A 19,419-nucleotide genomic window follows, 5' to 3' on the forward strand; every position below is an offset into this window, starting at 1 on the left:
TAAAGAAATTTTTAAAATGTAAAACAATGTCATTCTAATTTTTGTTTTGAAAAACTTCTATTTCTTCATTTAAAAGTATGCTATTTGGGGCTTCCCTGGTGGCACAGTGGTTAAGAATCCGCCTGCCATTGCAGGAGACACGGGTTCGAGCCCTTGTCTGTGAAGATCCCACATGCCATGGAGCAACTAAGCCCGTGTGCCACAACTACTGAGCCTGCGCTCTAGAACCCCCGAGCCACAACTAATGAAGCCCGCGTGCCTAGAGCTCGTGCTCCGCTACAAGAGAAGCCACCTCAGTGAGAAGCCCGCGCACCGCAATGAAGAGTAGCCCCCGCTCGCTGCAACTAGAGAAAGCCCGTGCACAGCAACAAAGATCCAATGCAGCCAAAAATAAATTTAAATAAATAAATCAATTTATTTTTTTTAAAGTATGCTATTTATGTCAACAAGGAAGGGGTTTACTATTTATTCTTTTAAATGAATTAATTTTTCTCAATTTTAATTTCTAATACAGTAACTATAATAGATATAAACCAAATCAAAAGCTCTCTGATCTCAATAATCTTTTAAGAGTCTAGGGCTTCCCTGGTGGCGCAGTGGTTGAGAGTCCGCCTGCCGATGCAGGGGGACGCGGATTCGTGCCCCGGTCCGGGAAGATCCCACATGCCGCGGAGCGGCTGGGCCCCTGAGCCATGGCCTCTGAGCCTGCGTGTCCGGGGCCTGTGCTCCGTAACGGGAGAGGCCACAACAGTGAGAGGCCCGCGTACCGCACAAAAAAAAAAAAAAAAAAAAAGAATAACTGATAATGTCCTTCAGGCTCTGCCACTAGACCCTGGTATAAAATCCTGGCACTGAAGAGCAGTGAGGTATCAGTATTTCATATGTCCAGTTTTTAACTACTGTACTCCAAAGAGAATCACAAATCAAACGATTGCATGCCAATTTATAGAACATTAATTTACATGCATGAGTCAAATTCATGTTTTAAAACAAAACCCAAGCAATATTTTCAAGTAGACCGGGAGTCAAATCTCAACTAAAATAAAACACAAATCCAAAAGAGTGAAAATGAAATGTGTCATATATAAAAAACTAATTCACAGTATTTCAAAACTGACAATGTCACAGTCAAGAAAAATGTTCACAGTATCACCTTTACAAATCTCTAATTTCTGTGAAAACGCAACTAATATATTATTTAAAAGTTCTACACATGTGAATCTAAGACAAAATTTTTCATCACTGCAAATGTCCTTTTCAAAATAGCAAAGAGTTACAATCAAAATAGAATTACCTACTATTAAACACTAGGCACTCAGAATATAGGGGTTTAAGTACAACAGCCTCCAGGTATTTGTGGCTTTATGAAAAAATTTTTTCATTAGCAATATTATTAAAGTTTAAAATTACCTTCTCTGTCTTTTCTACATTCTTGAAAACTTTTTAAGAAACATATTAATGATTAACTTTAACAAGCTTTAGTTTTGACTTTCAACATGCACTCCCCCCCCACCCCCCGCCAACCCACCCCCGTCCACGCCATGCGGCATGTAGGATTTTAGTCCCCCGACCAGGGATGGAACCCGTGCGCTCTGGAGTGGAAGCATGGAGTCTTAACCACTGGACCACCAGGAAAGTCCCTCAATATGCACTCAAATTTAATCCAAGAAGGGGAGAAACATAAGCTGCTTTTTACACTTTTTCCAATTTTTTCCCCCAAATAATCAACGTCTTTTTCTAGTAATCCAGTTCATCAAATCTTTAGTTATATATTTTTTTATTTGCAATGTTGTCTGCTACTTGGTTTTGCTGTTTAAGACAAATTATTTTTCAAAAGAGTAAAGCAACATCTATGCTTTAAAACACACACACACACACACACACACACACATTCACTCTCTCTCACAATCACACAAACACCCACACACGTCCCTAACAAGGTACAAGAACAAACCTTTTAAGCCAATATTCGTATTTTGCTCAGCACCTTTCTCCTTAATTCCTTAAATTCCGCCAACACAAAAATTTTGCGAACTTAATTATTTGGAAGACAAAAAGGGAGAAGCTACATATGCAAAATGTTTGTTAAACAAAACATAAAGCAAATGTATCAGTATAATTTCTTTACTGTTTCTCACTTTTAAAAGCACATTAATTACCCTGAGAATAAATTACAGAATAAACTATAAGTTTTCAGAAAAGGGAGCCAGTAAGCTCACTTCCACATTACTCATCTACAAAAGGTATACTAAATAGATCTTATAAGAGGACTCAATGGCCAAAATAAAGTCAGTACTAATTTAACTACCTAATTTAAAATAGTTATATTTATAGTTAAAGCTAATTTTTTAATTTATTTATTTATGGCTGCGTTGGGTCTTCGTTGCTGCGCATGGGCTTTCTCTAGCTGTGGAGAGCGGGGGCTACTCTTCGTTGTGGTGTGCGGGCTTCTCATTGCGGTGGCTTCTCTTGTTGTGGAGCACGGGCTCTAGAGCGCAGGCTCAGTAGTTGTGGCGCACGGGCTTAGTTGCTCCGCGTCACGTGGGACCTTCCCAGACCAGGGATCAAACACGTGTCCCCTGCATTGGCAGGCGGATTCTTAACCACTGTGCCACCAGGGAAGTAGGGAAGTCCCTAAAGCTCATTTTACTTTCAAGTGACGAATCCCCATTTATCACCTAAAACGAGACTGTGCCCCTCCCCCAAACCTTCTCATATACAGCTCCTAGTTAGAAGTAAATTCTAGATAAGCCTATACACATACACACAGAAGTAAGTTTGCACCCAAGCCCATTCAATGGAGAAAGAAGTCTCTTCAACAAATGGTACCTGGGCAACTGGATATACACATTCCAAAAAACTTAAGCTGGACTCCAATCTTACACCATAAACATAAATTAACGCAAAATGGATCAACAACCTAAATATAAGAATTAAACCCATAAAACTCATAGAAGAAAACGTGGGGGGCGGGGGGGCAGGGTAGAGACTCAGGACCTTGATTCTGGCAACAGATTCTGAGATTATAAAAACAAAAGCATGTTCCAGAAAGGAAAAATAACAACTGGACTTTATCAAAATTTAAAACTTTTCTGCAACAAAGGAAATTATCAAAAAAGTGGAAGACAACATACAGAAGAGAAAATATTAACAAACCTCATATGTGATAAGGGTCTGATACCTAGAATATATAACAAACACAACCACCAAAAGACAATCCAGTTAAAAACTGGGTAAAGGGGGCTTCCCTGGTGGCGGAGTGGTTGAGAATCCGCCTGCCGATGCAGGGAAAACCAGTTCGTGCCCCGGTCTGGGAAGATCCCAAATGCCGCGGAGTGGCTGGGCCCGTGAGCCATGGCCACTGAACCTGTGCGTCCGGAGCCTGTGCTCTGCAACGGGAGAGGCCACAACAGTGAGAAGCCCGCGTACCGCAAAAAAAAAAAAAAAAAAAAAAAAAGAAACTGGGTAAAGGACTTGAAGAGACATTTCTCCCAAGAGGTACAAGTGATCAACACGCACATGACAAGATGCTCAACATCATTAATCATTAAGAGACTGCAAACAAAAACCACAATGAGGTATCACTTCACACCCACAAAGATGTCTATAAGTTAAAAAAAAAAAAAAAAAGAAAAGAAAAAGGAAACCAACAAGTGCTGGTAAATGTGTAGAGAAAACCCTCACACATTGCTGGAAGGAATACCAAATGGCACAGCCTCTGGGGAAAAGTTTATGGTTCCTCAAAAAAGTAAACACAGAATCACAACATGACTCCAGCAGTTCCACTCTTAGGTATATAACCCAAAGAAGCGAAAACTGGTACTCAAATACATATACACATGTTCATAGCAGCACTATTCGTAACAGCCAAAAGGTGGAAACAACCCAAATATTCATCAATGGATGAACGGATAAACTGTGGCATATACAAATAATGGAATATTATTCAGTAATAAAAAGGAATAAAGTACTGATTCATGCCACAATGGGATGACTCTTGGAAACATTCAGCAACCTGAAAGCAGCCAGACACAAATGGTCGCATATTTTATGATTCTACTATATAAAGCATCCAGGATAGGTAGATCCAGAGAGACAAAATGCAGACGGGCAGCAGCCGTGGGTTGGGCGGCGTCGGGGGAGGGGTGGGAGCACCTGCTTAATGCATACAGGATTTCTCTTGAGGATGATGAGACGTTTTGGAACTAGAAAGAACTGGTGGCTGCACAACACTCTGAATGTACCAACTGCCACCGTTCACCTTAAAATGGTTACTTTAATGTCTTGTGATGTTCACCTCAATTTTTTTAAAGTTTGCACAGATATCTCATTTGTTAGTCACATATCTCCACCTCAGCCAGGAATGCTTTCCCCAGCTCAGTGGTCTCCTCTCAACACCTTCGGAGACCCTGGCGCATAGCGTGGATGCAGCTGGAGAAAAAAACTCAGTCAAAAAGACCTATGAAAAGAAATAGTAAGAATGTACATTTACACAAGATTGAAATTTTATGCCAGGGAAAAAAGAACACTAGAGAAAAGTATACACTAAAACTTCCTTAATAAAATTCAAAAACAAACGAAGAAGCCTCTGTGAGCGCAGGCAGTGACAACCGTTCAAGCCTGCATTACCAGCAAAACATTAGAAACTGCAGGCAGCAAAGGACTTCCTCCTAAGGTTTCAACTTCAAACCACAAGGCAGAACTGCACAGAAATTTCTCTGAAACACCTACCCATATCTCATATTTGAGACATTGCAGGCAGTCTATTACTTTTTGTAAGGGCTGATCTTTGAGGCAAACAAAACATTACTGGCACTGTTCAGAATGTTAAGAACAATGAAGTCTTTCTTCTCATTTACTTACTATGTAACTTACTGAGCACCAAAGTGTACAAGATGCTACATACTAATACAACGGAGGGGAACAGTGTTTCTTGCCTTTAGAGTGAATATTTTAAGAAGAACAAAATAGAATAATAGTACATTAGTTTCCAAGAGGTGAAAATACCTCTATATTATGCATAGTATTATATAAATATATCTATATCTTTATACTACAGTAGTGATTTGAGGACACATCACTTCATTCACACCTTTCCATAGTGGAGCCAAGCTAACTGGCTGAAAATTTCACCTAAGAAAACTTTTTTTCAAGAAAGCCAACTCAAGTATGCACAATAGAAACAAATTTTTGAAAGGATTCAAACTGTCTTTCCTTAAAAGCACTCTGACTAAATGATTCATAACCGAAAAACTAACGAATGTACAGTATGAAAAGCAAGGCTGTTACACCCCCTTTGACTGGAGAGGAATGTTACTGACATTTAGCAGGTGTGTGGATCAGGCATCATGCCTTGAGTTTTCCCATCTATTACCATTTAATATCCTGTAATCCTATTATGCCTATTGTAAAGTCTACCATGTACACTGAAGTAGGTACATCAGGAAGTTAACTGAAGGTATTCATCAGTAATAATTACTTAGTGGTGGTTTCATTCAAGCAAGACTTTCATGAATCCCAACTGTATCCTCTCCAAAAGGGCAGCTCTCAAGATCCCTAGTATACTGATTTAATAATCAGGTAGTCTAGGTCTTCATCCAAGTCAATGATAAAAATATTTAACAAAATAGTTTCAAAGTATTTCACCTCACCACTAACAAGCTCTTTGGAAGTTAGTACTTAATTCATTAATTACTAATTTTGGAGAACAGGTGTTCTATTATATAAACCACATCTAGCTCTTCAGCAAAGTGTCATGAGAGAAGATCATATGCCTTGTTGAAATCAAGACCTCCTACGGCTAAAGTAGCCTACTGGTCCCACTGTAAACATTCTATATCATGCTACCCACATGAAGCAACCAAGAACCAGAAATGTCAATGCAGAAGTTAAGTTCACACACCATCTCAATGGCTGAGCTAAGACAAGAATCCAGTTCTTCTCACAAACCCTATTTTTTTTAAATGAATTCATGCATTATTTAATGGCATCATCTTTCCCTACTTCCTCAAGCCTTAAAAAAACTACGAAACTATCTTGACTCTTATCTCATACCTCATCAGCAAATCCAGTCAGTGCCACCTTCAGAATAAACCTGCAGTCTGACAATTCTCACCTCCTCCACCAAGACCACCTGCCCACTCCACCATCACAACCCGCCCAGACCAGACTGCAGCAGCCTCCTCCCTGGTCTCCAGACTTTCACTCCTGCCACTCTACCGTCCATGCCCCATGAAGTGGCCAGAGGGACATTGTTGGGTTTTCTTTTTTTCAGTTTTGAAACAACAAAATTACACTAAAGTGCAGTACAAAGGAATGTTTGTTTTCCCCAAACCACCTGAGAGTTAGCTGCCAACACGATGTTCCATCATCTTCAAATGCTAAAAACAAGGATGGTCTAGATAACTACAAGAAAATGATCGAGATCAGAAAATTGAGACTGATAGGTCACCACGGCTTAATCCTCACACTCCACCCGGGCCACCCCCTACACAGGGTGGAGACAACGGGCCGGCTCCCCAAGCGGTCTGCTCCCCCCTTAGCACACTCGCCTAACTAACTGAGCTGCAGCATCCCACACCAGGCCACCAGGTCAGAGATCCTCTCTTCGCCCTGCTTGGGCTCTGACTCTTCCAGGCCCTCACAACATGGACACTCTGTCCCAGGCCACCCTTCTTGTCCCACCTGGGCCCAAATAAGCTGCTCGGGGCCAACAGCTCCCCACACCCCCTCCTCACACTGTGAGTACCCACCTTGTTATGCATCACCTAATGGCTTTAGGACAAAATTGTCGAGGAGGAAGGGGAAAAGATCTGTCACTTTTAAATGGACTTAGGTTATTTCAATCCTTTGCTCAAAATCTTCCAAGAGCCTTTTAATCTTTCTCAGAATAAAATCCAAACTCAACTCCGTGGTCTACTAGGTCCTATAAATCTGTCCCCTACCTCCCTACATCACTTGGTCTCATATATGCATGCTGGCCTTTATTCTGTTTTCAAGTACACTAAACCTTTTCTTACCTCAGGATCTCTGCACTGTATGTTCTCCTTGAGAGCGCCTCCACTCCCCAAATCTTCAAGGTCTTGGTTCACACCTCATTTCTAGAGGCTTTCTCCCAGTTCCCTCCTCATCTACCATCCCCACGCTCCCTACCTATCTATCCCCTTGCCTTTATTTTCTCTACAGCACTTATGACTGGTATGATCTATCTATTTATTTATAACCCACAAGGACAGAACAATTTCTGTTTATTGTGTATCCCCATACCTAGAACAATACCTGAACATCTGCATTATGCCTGAATTCTTCAAGAACACGTCTTGGTGACACAACGTAATCAATCATAATGCCATCTTACATCTACACGTTATATGGGAAGATGCCAGAAATGGCTGTGTAATTTTAAGATATTTATGTTGACACTGCATGGTGCTTTGAAGTATACTAATTATTTGCAGTAATAATGAGCAGTATCTATGTTGTTTATTTTCTCTTTTTCACAAACGAGGCACAGAAAAGTGCAATGATCTGCCCAACACTGAAGAGTCAATAACTGACAAGATCACGACTAGACTCTGGGCCCTCTGAGTTTACTATTACTTGCACCAGGCAAGCCCCTCTATGTGCACACCCTCAGAATCCCCAACATCCTTTACTTTCACCTTCCAGAATTACTGGAATATTTCAAAAGAACAGCTAGAGGTGCAGAAATACTATAATTTTCAACCCTACCTACAAATGTGTGTCTTACTAAAAGCATAATACATGCACTGACTACAGGTCTATTGCACAACAGCTTCATTTTAATGAAGAGTTGATAATGGGATTTTTTAGCACCATATCCTAGGACTCAGGAAACTACAGCCCACCGCCTGCTTTTCTTACATGTAAGCTAAAAATCGTTTTTATATTTTTAAATGGTTGCGGGAGGGAAAAAAATCAAAAGAATAATATTTCATGACACCTGAAAATTATACGTAATTCAAAGTTCAGTGTCCATAAATAAAGTCTGATTTAAACACCACCACACTCATTCATTTATTTACTGTCCATGGCTGCTTTTGCACTACAATCACAGGGTTACTAAGTAGTTGCAACAGAGATGTGGCCAGAAAAGCCAAAAGTACTATCTGGTACTTCACAGAAAAAGTTTGTCAACCACTGCCACACTCTCCTGATTTTTCATCTCTCCCCAGCATCCTGACCTTCAAGAAATGTTCCTTTTCCCTGCCAAATCCAGGTGAAGTTTTTCCCATAGCACCTGATTCTTCTCCCATCTCTCTGCATTCATTCTGATATGTATAATTGTCTGTTATACATCTGACTCCCCAACTAGATTTCAAAATGCTAGGGGAAGAGGCCCACATCTGCTTGTCCATTATTGTATCCCCGGTGTCTAGCAATGCCCATTTATACTAGGTGCCCAATACTTGCTGAATGAATGGAAGACAGAGGCACTAAATTTGAATGAGCGAATTTAAGGAACTCTCAAACATACAAGTTTCTTCTAGAAGGTATCAGAAATACAGACGGTCAGACTTTCCAAAGGAGCCACACAAATGACTCTATCTACCCCTGGCTCATTCCAGTCATAAACCACAACATCATACAAAATGGATTGGGATCATATAGGGGATTGGGTGTGAGGAGTGGGGAGCTTTAAATTAACCTGCAGTCCAGCAGTAAAAGGTATTAAGAGCAACAACAACAAAGGATGACACAGGGCCCCAGGCTCAGATAGGAGCCGACATGATACTGATCACAGAACGGGCTGCTTCGCAGTTTCAACCACCCCCTCCAAAATTTTCTTTACTCCCACACTGCCTGAATCTTTACATATTTCACCATGACATACTGCCTATTAGTCATCTAATTTATTCACTCACCTTACAAGAAATTTCTTCATAAAATACAAATAGATTTGAAAAGCTAAAAAAATAGCAAAACTTCATGCATTAACAAAAAAACCCCAAAACTAGATTTTTCTAGTTTGAACAGAAAAGACGTTAATCAATGGACGAAAACAGTATCTCTACAGATTTACATTTTAAATTCTTAGTAACCACAAATAACAATAAGAAATGCACAATAAATGTAGTTTAAGGCAAATGGATATTACACAATTCCTTTGGATTATACTTCACATGATATTACACAATAAATTTCAGATGTGTCAAAAAGTTAAATATAAAGAATAATCCATAAAAACAAAACCTTTTTTTAAAATACATCTTTATTGGAGTATAATTGCTTCACAATACTTTGTTAGTTTCCGTTGCACAACAAAGAGAATCAGCCATATGCATACACAGGTTCCCATATCCCCTCCCTCTTGAGCCTCCCTCCCATCCTCCCTATCCCACCTCTCTAGGTCATCACAAAGCACTGAGTTGATTTCCCTGTGCTATGGTGCTGCTTCCCACCAGCCAACTATTTTACATTCGGTAGTATATATATATATATATGTCAATGCTACTCTCACTTCACCCCAGCTTCGCCCTCCAACCCATGTCAAGTCCATTCTCTATGTCTGAGTCTTTATTCCTGTCCTGTCCCTAGGTTCTTCAGAACCTTTTTTTTTTTTTTTTTTTTTTAGATTCCATATATATGCATTAGCATACAGTATTTGTTTTTCTCTTTCTGACTTCACTCTGTATGTCAGACTCTAGGTCCATCCACCTCACTACAAGTAACTCAATTTCATTTCTTTTTATGGCTGAGTAATATTCCATCGTATATATGTGCCACATCTTCTTTATCCATTTATCTGTCGATGGACACTTAGGTTGCTTCTATGTCCTGGCTATTGTAAACAGTGCTGCAGTGAACACTGTGCTACATGTCTCTTTCTGAATTATGGTTTTCTCAGGGTATATGCCCAGTAGTGGGATTGCTGAGTCTTATGGTAGTTCTATTTTTAGTTTTTTAAGGAACCTCCATACTGTTTCTCCATAGTTGTATCAATTTACATTCCCACCAACAGTGCAGGAGGGTTCCCTTTCACCACACCCTTGCCTATTTATTGTTTACTTGCACCAGGCAAGTTCACCACACCTATTTATTGTTTCTAGATTTTTTGATGATGGCCATTCTGAACAGCATGAGGTGATACCTCACTGTAGTTTTGATTTGCATTTCTCTAATAATTAGTGATGTTGAGCATCTTTTCATGTGCCTCTTGGCCATCTGTATGTCTTGGTGAAATGTCTATTTAGGTCTTCTGCCCATTTTTTAACTGGATTGTTTGTTTTGATATTGAGCTCCATATATTTTTGTATATTTTGGAGATGAATCCTTTGTCTGTTGTTTCATTTGCAAATATTTTCTCCCATTCTGAGGGTTGTCTTTTTGTCTTGTTTACAGTTGCCTTTGCTGTGTAAAAGATTTTAAGTTTAATTAAGTCCCATTTGTTTATTTTTGTTTTTATTTCCATTACTCTAGGAGGTGGGTCACAAAAGATCTTGCTGTGGTTTATGTCAAAGAATGTTTTTCCTATGGTTTTCCTCTAAGAGTTTTATAGTATCTGGTCTTACATTTAAGTCTTTAATCCATTTGGAGTTTATTTTTGTGTATGGTATTGGGTAGTGTTCTAATTTCATTCTCTTACATGTAGCTGTCCAGTTTTCCCAGCACCATTTATTAAAGAGGCTGTCTTTTCTCCATTGTATGTTCTTGCCTCCTTTGTTGTAAATTAGGTGCCCATATGTGTGTGGGTTTATCTCTGGGCATTCTATCCTGTACCATTGATCTATCTTTCTGTTTCGGTGCCAGTACCATACTGTCTTGATTACTGTAGCTTTATGGTATAGTTTGAAGTCGGGGAGCTTGATTCCTCCAACTCCGTTTTTCTTTCTCAAGATTGCTTTGGCTATTCGGGGTCTTTTGTGTTTCCATACGAATTGTAAAATTTTTTGTTCTAATTCTGTGAAGAATGCCATTGGTAGTTTGATAAGGATTGCACTGAATCTATAGATTGCTTTGGGTAGTATAGTCATTTTCACAATATTGATTCTTCCAATCCAAGAAAACAAAAACTCGATCCAGAAAGCATACTCTAGCTTTGCAGAGAAAAATTCATTACTACAGAACGAACAGAAGAAAGTTAAATAAGTTCTGACATGTAAAACTGAAGTCTTTAAATTTAGAGTTCATTCATTCAACAACTATTTATTAAAATGCACACAATATTCTAAGCACTGAGGAAGGCCCTGAATTTTCAGAATGTTTGAATAGAGCACACAAGGCCCCTGATCTCACAGGGCTTATGTAGAGCTTAAGTCTAGTAGGGAGATGGGCAAAAAGTACACAAGGCAATGGAATCTTCCTGTAAGCACTAAAGAGGAAAAGACACACTGCTCCAAGAGAACAAAACCGAGAAGGCACTGTAGATTGGATGGTCATGAAAAAATTCTCTGAGGCACAACATCAAAGCCGATGGCTTAAGGAAGAACAAGAAACCAGCCAAATGAAGAGTAGGGAAAACACCAGCACAAGGCCACAGGCAGCCAAGAGCCCAGAGCCACCATGAATGAGAAAATGAAACAAAGGCAAGTGATGAAAGATGGTATTTTAAAGTACTAAGAAGCACACGTATTCCTACACAATACACCATTACATGGGAAAAGTACATTCTTCACAGCCACCTACGTTTATTCACCTAACAAAACTAAATCAAACATGAAGCCAAAAGTTGCCAGGGAGGAGGAAGGGCAAGTACATACATACAATCAACAGAACTGTACATTAGTTTGCTCTTTTTAAAGACAATCTAAATGTAAGCTTTTATGTACAGAATGGATAAACAAGGACCTACTTATAACACAAGAGAATTACATTCAACATCCTATGATAAACCGTAAAGGAAAAGAATATTTTAAAAAGGATGTATAGGGCTTCCCTGGTGGTGCAGTGGTTAAGAATCCGCCTGCCAATGCAGGGGACACGGGTTTGAGCCCTGGTCTGGGAAGATCCCACATGCCGCGGAGCAACTAAGCCCATGTGCCACAACTACTGAGCCTGTGTTCCAGAGCCCGTGAGCCACAACTACTGCGCCTTCGAGCCCCGACTCCTGAAGCCTGGGCGCCTAGAGCCCATGCTCTGCAACAAGAGATGCTACCGCAATGAGAAGCCCACACACAGCAACAAAGACCCAACACAGCCAAAAATAAATAAATAAATAAAAATAAATTTTAAATAAACAAATAAAAAGGATGTATACATATATAACTGAATCACTTTGCTGGACAGAAGAAATTAACACAACATTGTACATCAACTAAACTGCAATTTTATTTTTGTAAAGATTAAAAAAAAAGTCTATTGAATTTTTAAAGACTTCTTAAAGTCTTTTATTGAATTTTTGTTACAATATTGCTGTTTCTTTTTTTTTTTTTAATGTTTTTTGGGGTTTTTTTTTTTCGCCATGACGCAGGTAGGATCCCAGCTCCCGGACCAGGGATTGAACTCACAACCCCCTGCCCTGCCCCCCCTCCCCCACATTGGAAGGCGAAGTCTTAACCACTGGACCGCCAGGGAAGTCCCAAACTTCAATTTAAAAAGAAAAACCTGATAAAAATAAAGACAATCTAAAATTAAATAATAGAAACTATAGCATTGCTCTTACCTTTAGACTCAATAGACTCCTATTTACCAAAAATTAACTTTTCCTCCTCTCAGAACTAACTGCACAAAAGTTATCTGCCGAAGGGACGTTTATAAAATAAAAAATAAGAAACCACCAAAAAGCCTACAAATATGTAACTATATAAATTGTGATGCATTAAGTTTACATCAGAAAGATGAGTATAGATTAAATAATACTCAAAATGTTTACTTTATCAAGTATTAAATAATGACATTTAGTTTGTATATATGGACAAAATGCAAAATGTATATATTGTTAAATTTTTTAACTTGAACTCACAAATAATTAACATTTGGTCATCACTAGCTGCTCTGCTCAGGATTATTTATGTTCAGTTGTGTCTATTTTAATTCAAAAGATACAGAAAGGAACAAAAAGTATTGTTAACAAAGATTCATTCCAGCTTTTCAGAATTAACAACTGCTAATATTACATAAAATAGCTAAATTAACCCTTTAAAACAAACTCAAGTCCCAATCTCCCCCCCTACTTCCAAACAGCAGTAACTTTCTGGTGTAACCCTGCTAGTCCATTTTCATAAAGTTTTATAAGAGACAGAGAAACAGAGAGAGAAGAGAATATACACATATCCATCAACAATATACAGTACTGAGTTGTTGGAAAACTTCACAAAGGTGCTACACTTTTGTGTCAGGTATCAAACTTTCTTATGCAATGTTGTGTGTATAGTTGATAAAAATACCAATAGATCTACAGCATTTACACAGCATTACAATAATCATGGAAATATAACCCGTATCGATAAACACAGATTTTTCCCAATTTTTTCTATCACACAGTTCTACAGTTTGTTTTCTTAAAAAGTATAAACTTATTTTTATTAAGTTAAATAACATTACTTACTAACTAGATGATTATTAAACTTCTAATAAAGCAAGGCAAATAAAAATAATTCCCGCTCTTTCGCCTCCTCGCTTTCAAGATGACCAAGAAAAGAAGGAACAATGGTCGTGCCAAAAAGGGCCGCGGCCACGTGCAGCCTATTCACTGTACCAACTGTACCCGTTGCGTGCCCAAGGATAAGGCCATTAAGAAGTTCGTCATTCGGAACATCGTAGAGGCCGCAGCCGTCCGGGACATTTCCGAAGCGAGTGTTTTCGACGCCTGTGTGCTTCCCAAGCTGTATGTCAAACTACATTACTGTGTGAGTTGTGCCGTTCACAGCAAGGTAGTCAGGAATCGTTCTCGGGAAGCCCAGAAGGACCAAACACCTCCACCCCGATTTAGACCTGCTGGTCCTGCCCCACAACCTCCACCAAAGCCCATGTAAGGAGCTGAGTCCTTAAAGACTAAAGGAATACTGCCCCCTGGAAAGACAATAAAGTGGAAATTATACTTTAAATAAATAAATAAATAAATCCCCAAATCACCACTGATTACTAGCTTCTACCAACTAATAAACCAAATAACTGCAGTAATCCTCAGTTTTTAAATACAACTATAAACTAATCATCCAACTATCAAAAATCAATCACGGGGCTTCCCTGGTGGTGCAGTGGTTGAGAGTCCGCCTGCTGATGCAGGGGACGCGGGTTCGTGCCCCGGTCCAGGAAGATCCCACGTGCCGCGAAGTGGCTGGGCCCGTGAGCCATGGCCGCTGAGCCTGCGCATCCGGAGCCTGTGCTCCGCAACGGGAGAGGCCACAACAGTGAGAGGCCCGCGTACCAAAAAAAAAAAAAAAAAAAAATCAATCACGGCTTTAAAATGAACAATGCATATTACATAAAAGTAAAATCTATATTCATTTTTCAAATTAAAAAGCAAATATTGGACTTCCCTGGTGATGCAGTGGTTAAAAATCCACCTGTTAATGCAGGGGACACGGTTCAATCCCTGGTCCGGGAAGATCCCACATGCCACGGAGCAACTAACCCATGTGCCACAACTACTGAGCCTACGCTCTAGAGACCATGAGCCACAACTACTGAGCCCATGTGCCACAACTACTGAAGCCTGCGCACCTAGAGCCTGTGCTTCGCAACAAGAGAAGTCACCACAATGAGAAGCCTGCTCACTGCAACGAAGAGTAGCCTCCGCTCACCACAGCTAGAGAAAGCCGGCACACAGCAACTAAGACCCAATGCAGCAATAAATAAATAAATAAATAAGCAAGCAAGCAAGCATATATTAAAGACATAAGCATAAAATGTTTATTTGTGGAAAAAAATTTAATGTACCTTGTTGATGATTTATACTATTCCTCCTGCAATTTTCTTAAAACTACATTCAGATATTGATTTGTTGCCATCTACTGGTTAAAATCATATTTCAATAATGTTATTTCACCTCAAATATTCACTACAGTCAAAAATATCTTAGCAGGGACTTCCCTGGTGGTCCAGTGGTTAAGAATCCGCCTTCCAATGCAGGGGACGTAGGTTTGATCCCTGGTAGGGGAACTAAGATACCACATGCTGCGGGGCAACTAAGCCCATGCATCGCAACTAGTGAGCCCGTGTGCCACAACTAGAGCCTGCACACCACAACTAGAGAAGCCCGCGTGCCACAACAAAAGATCCTGCATGCCTCAACGAAAGATCCCACGTGCTGCAACTAAGACGCGACGCAGCCAAATAAATTAAAAAATTTTTTTTAAATCTTAGCAGTGTTCTTTGCAAAATTTTATAAAACTACTGTGATGAATTCAGCTTTCGAGGAGTCTTTAAAGCTGTATCATGAGTTAATTGTATCTTGACTTCTAACAATATCCTCACATAAAATTTTCATTCATGTGTTAAGACTTTTAAAACTAAAATACAATGGTAATTTGTGATAACTATAAAAATCTTTAATTAAAATACTTTCGGAATTTTTTTTTCTTTACAATTCAAATGTTTATACGCCCTTATTTTCTAGAATGTTGGAGCTAGAGAATTCAGGATATTTCCACCTTTTTACAGCTGAGTGTTAGAATAAGGATCCAAAAAAAAAAAATCCATATACTATATTTGTTTATTTTGCACTTTAAGTTACTTTTACTCTACAGCAGTCCCTCCCCCTCTCCTTCTTCCCTTTTTGTCTTTTTTATTATTTTTTTCTTCTTCACTTTTTTTTTACACAATTATTGTTAGAAGAAAAAGCCAGTTGTCCCACTGCACTGCTTTTTAAAACCATCCTTTTAGCTACCCAGATTTAAAAAGCATAACAAACAAATGTAACACATGGACTTATTTTTGGATCCCAATTCTAACAAATCAACTGTAAAATGACTAAGTAACTGTGGAAATGTGTATATAGATTGGGTTTTAGATGACAACAAAGAATTTTATTAATTCTGTTGGATATAATATGGCACTGTGATTATGCACAAGGAAATGTACAAATCTTGTAGACACTGCTATGAACTGAATTGTATCCCCTCTCCCCAGCCCAAAATTCATACACTGAAGTCTTTTTTTTTTTTTTTTTTGCTGTATGCGGGCCTCTCACTGTTGTGGCCTCTCCTGTGCTCCGCACACGCAGGCTCAGCGGCCATGGCTCACGGGCCCAGCCGCTCCGCGGCATGTGGGATCCTCCCGGACCAGGGCACGAACCCGTGTCCCCTGCATCGGCAGGCGGACTCTCAACCACTGCGCCACCAGGGAAGCCCCATACACTGAAGTCTTAAACCAACAATGTGATAGTATTTGGAGATGGGGCCTTTGTAAGTAATTAGGTTTAGATGTCATCATGAGGGTAGGGCCCTTATGATGGGATTAGTGCCCTTATAAAGATATATCAGAGAATTTACTCTCTCTCTCCAAGTGAGAACTCTGCCAGAAAGCTGTCTGCAAACCAGGAGGATGGCCCTCACAAGAACCCAACCTTGCTGGCACCGTGATCTCAGACTTCTAGCCTCTGGAACTGTGAGAAAATAAATTTCTGTTGTTCATGCCACCCAGTCTATGGTATTTTCTTATGGAAGCCCATGCTGAAACAGTCATGCATATGGAAGTATGTAGGAGTGAAATAATGTATCCGATATATGCTTTAAAACATATTCACAAAAAGGGAAAAAAACAGAAGAAACGGAGCAAAACGAATATTTTTTTAATTTAGGTGACAGGTGCTTGGGATTTAATATGTTATTGGCTCAACTTCTACGTTTCAAATTTCTCATAACTAAAAAAAAACTTTAAAAAAGAAAGAAGAAAATGCTTTTTCAATGTAATTCCTATAACTGAAACCTGAAAATGCTTTAAGATAAACACAGTACTAATCTGAAATTATTATGAGGCAAAAATAAAAGTTGACTTGAAACTTTATCTTTGAATAAATTTGGGGGAAACTGTTACAGGATTTTTAAAATAATCTGTCTCACCTAAGAGTCTCAAGTTAAAAGCACTGACCTTAACTGTTCATGTTCTAATTATGTAACTTGTCCAAATTATTTACCTGCTTAAATGTTAATTACAAAAGAGAAATCATCATTTTGGTACTCTTTTGTAAACAGAGGTTTTCATTATTGTTGAAATACTTTTAGATTACTGATTTTTTTGTTTAGAAGTTAACTTTCTTTAACTCTTCTTGATTATTATAATTTTCAAAATACATATTATTCTCAGATTTCAAGTAGACAATATAGTATATCTGACTGCACCAACATTTACAGAATTAACACCAAGCAACAATGAGGGAGAACTGTCAACCAATCTAGTTCCTGATTTTAATGGGAATGGTAATATACATAACATTTACCATGATCAAGACTATCATTAAGACTGATTTTTTTTTTAATGATTTTAAGGAAAGGTCTTTCTAGTCCTATTTTACAAAGGGTTTTCAACAAAGACACATTCAAACTTGCTCCTTTGATCCATTTTTGCATTAATTAGTCATGGAAATCCTGTTCTCACACAAAGACCAGTAAGTATAATTTTATCTTTTATGTATAACTCTAAGTCATCGTTATAAATAATACTTAATGTTCTGTGCCCAAAAAACATTCCCTCAGGAATTTTAAATACAGGTACACAGGGCCATTTTTTCTTTTAGTAAAGATCCGAGGCTAGGTTTGGCGTTGTTAAAGGTCTGTTTCAATCACCTCCTTCATTCCACAAGCATTTACTGGTCATGTACTGTGATCTAGGTACTATGCACCAAGTATAGGAGAATATGAGATTAATAGACAGTTCTCATCTTCAAGAAGCTCACACCATCACATTGTGCTAAATACTGTTAACAAAATGCTGAAGGAAGAAATAACATCAAACTGAGATTTCCAGAAAAATTCAGTAATAACTGAGTCTTGAATGCTGAGTGAGACTGTTCATTCAAAGCAGGACCCAAATAAAACATACACAAATTAGAAAGAAGCAAAGCTAATTATGTTCAGATGGTATATTTTCAAGGACTTCTGTGGCCCCTGAGAATACTACTAAAATACTGTTTGCTTTCTTCCACTGATGGTGCAATAATAATGGTGGGTAAAAGCACTGGTGCCTTAGCAGGAATCAAAGCAATGATCCCTACCTGTACCAGTCAGTGTATGTATACTTCACCACTATCTTAAAAAAAGGGGGGAGGGGCTTTTCACTTAAGAAGGTCTTTAATGAGGAAGTAAAATTTATTTTTACTAATCTCCACGCTATTACTTTTAAAATTCTGTGTAATAAAATGGACATAAAGACTACTGCTGCCCACCAAAATATGATACCTCTCTCAAGAAAGAGCACTCGGACAACTGTCTGAGTTGTGAGCTGAACGAGCCACTTTTTTCATGAAACATCATTTTTACTTGAAAGAACATATATACAAATTATGCTTACTCAGACTTGGGTATATAGCAGACATTTTCTTAAAAATGGGTGAAGAGAACCTATCACTTACAGAAAAACAGATGAAAGTATTTGTTGCTGATGATAAAATTTAAGGTTTCAAGAGAATATTAGAAATCTATAAAACTTATACCTGCCACCCTAAGTGTGACAAGTCTCAATAATTAAACACTTTCTGATAAGATGTTAACAAGTGTTAATTTTGGATACTGTATGTGTCAACATTTGGAAGATCTGCATAACTCGGTAAGCTAATATTTTCCAAATGATATTACATAATCATGTATGGAGGGAAAAATCATTTAAATTGCAACAAAATCAATAGATTTTAAAGCAACAGTTATGTTAAAGTCCATCAATATGGGTTCAGATTCCACAATACAACCTTTCTTCTACCAACCTTTCTTCTAACATTTACCAAGTTTTAGTGTAGTAATAAAAAATATCCACAATTATGTGAAAAGGCTATAAAAACACCGTTCTCCTAACAGTAAACTTATCCAAGGCCAGATTTCCTTCATATATACTTCAATGCAGCGGTCCCCAACCTTTTTGGCACCAGACACGGTGTCTTCATGGAAGACAATTTTTCCACGGACGGGGTGGGGGGAGGGGCATGGTTCAGACGGTAATTGTGCGCGATGGTTCAGGAGGTAATACAAGCAATGGGGAGCGCGATGGGGAACAGCAGATGCAGCTTTGTTCACTCCCCCGCCGCTCACCTCCTGCTGTGCCGCCAGGTTCCTAAAAGGACAGGTAGTAGTCCTCGGCCCAGGGGTTGGGGACCCCTGCTTCAGTGCAAACAGTACATCACAATAGACAGAACAAAGAAGTAAATATGTGAATCCAACTGTCTTCTGTTAAGTCAGACATTTAAAGAGTCTTACAAAAAATGTAAAGCAATGCCATTTTCTCAGTAAATGTTTTGGAAAAGTTATTTTTCATTTAAAAAATATGTTATTTATGTGACCATGATGTGATCATTTTAAATAACAATAA

At 38.8% G+C, this 19,419-nt stretch overlaps 2 protein-coding genes across 7 annotated transcripts in view; one reads left to right on the plus strand and one right to left on the minus strand.

Annotated features, from left to right (window-relative positions):
* Positions 1-19,419, minus strand: part of SRPK2 (SRSF protein kinase 2) — a 237,359-nt gene that overhangs the window by 181,493 nt on the left and 36,447 nt on the right. The gene's annotated exons all lie outside the window — the stretch shown is intronic.
* LOC132496135 (small ribosomal subunit protein eS26-like) lies at positions 13,569-13,953 on the plus strand. Its single transcript, XM_060108340.1, has one exon. The coding sequence runs from the start codon at positions 13,587-13,589 to the stop codon at positions 13,932-13,934; it is 348 nt and encodes a 115-aa protein (XP_059964323.1). The 5' UTR covers positions 13,569-13,586; the 3' UTR covers positions 13,935-13,953.

This window comes from Mesoplodon densirostris, chromosome 9 (assembly GCF_025265405.1).
Source record: "Mesoplodon densirostris isolate mMesDen1 chromosome 9, mMesDen1 primary haplotype, whole genome shotgun sequence".
Lineage (NCBI taxonomy): Eukaryota > Metazoa > Chordata > Mammalia > Artiodactyla > Ziphiidae > Mesoplodon > Mesoplodon densirostris.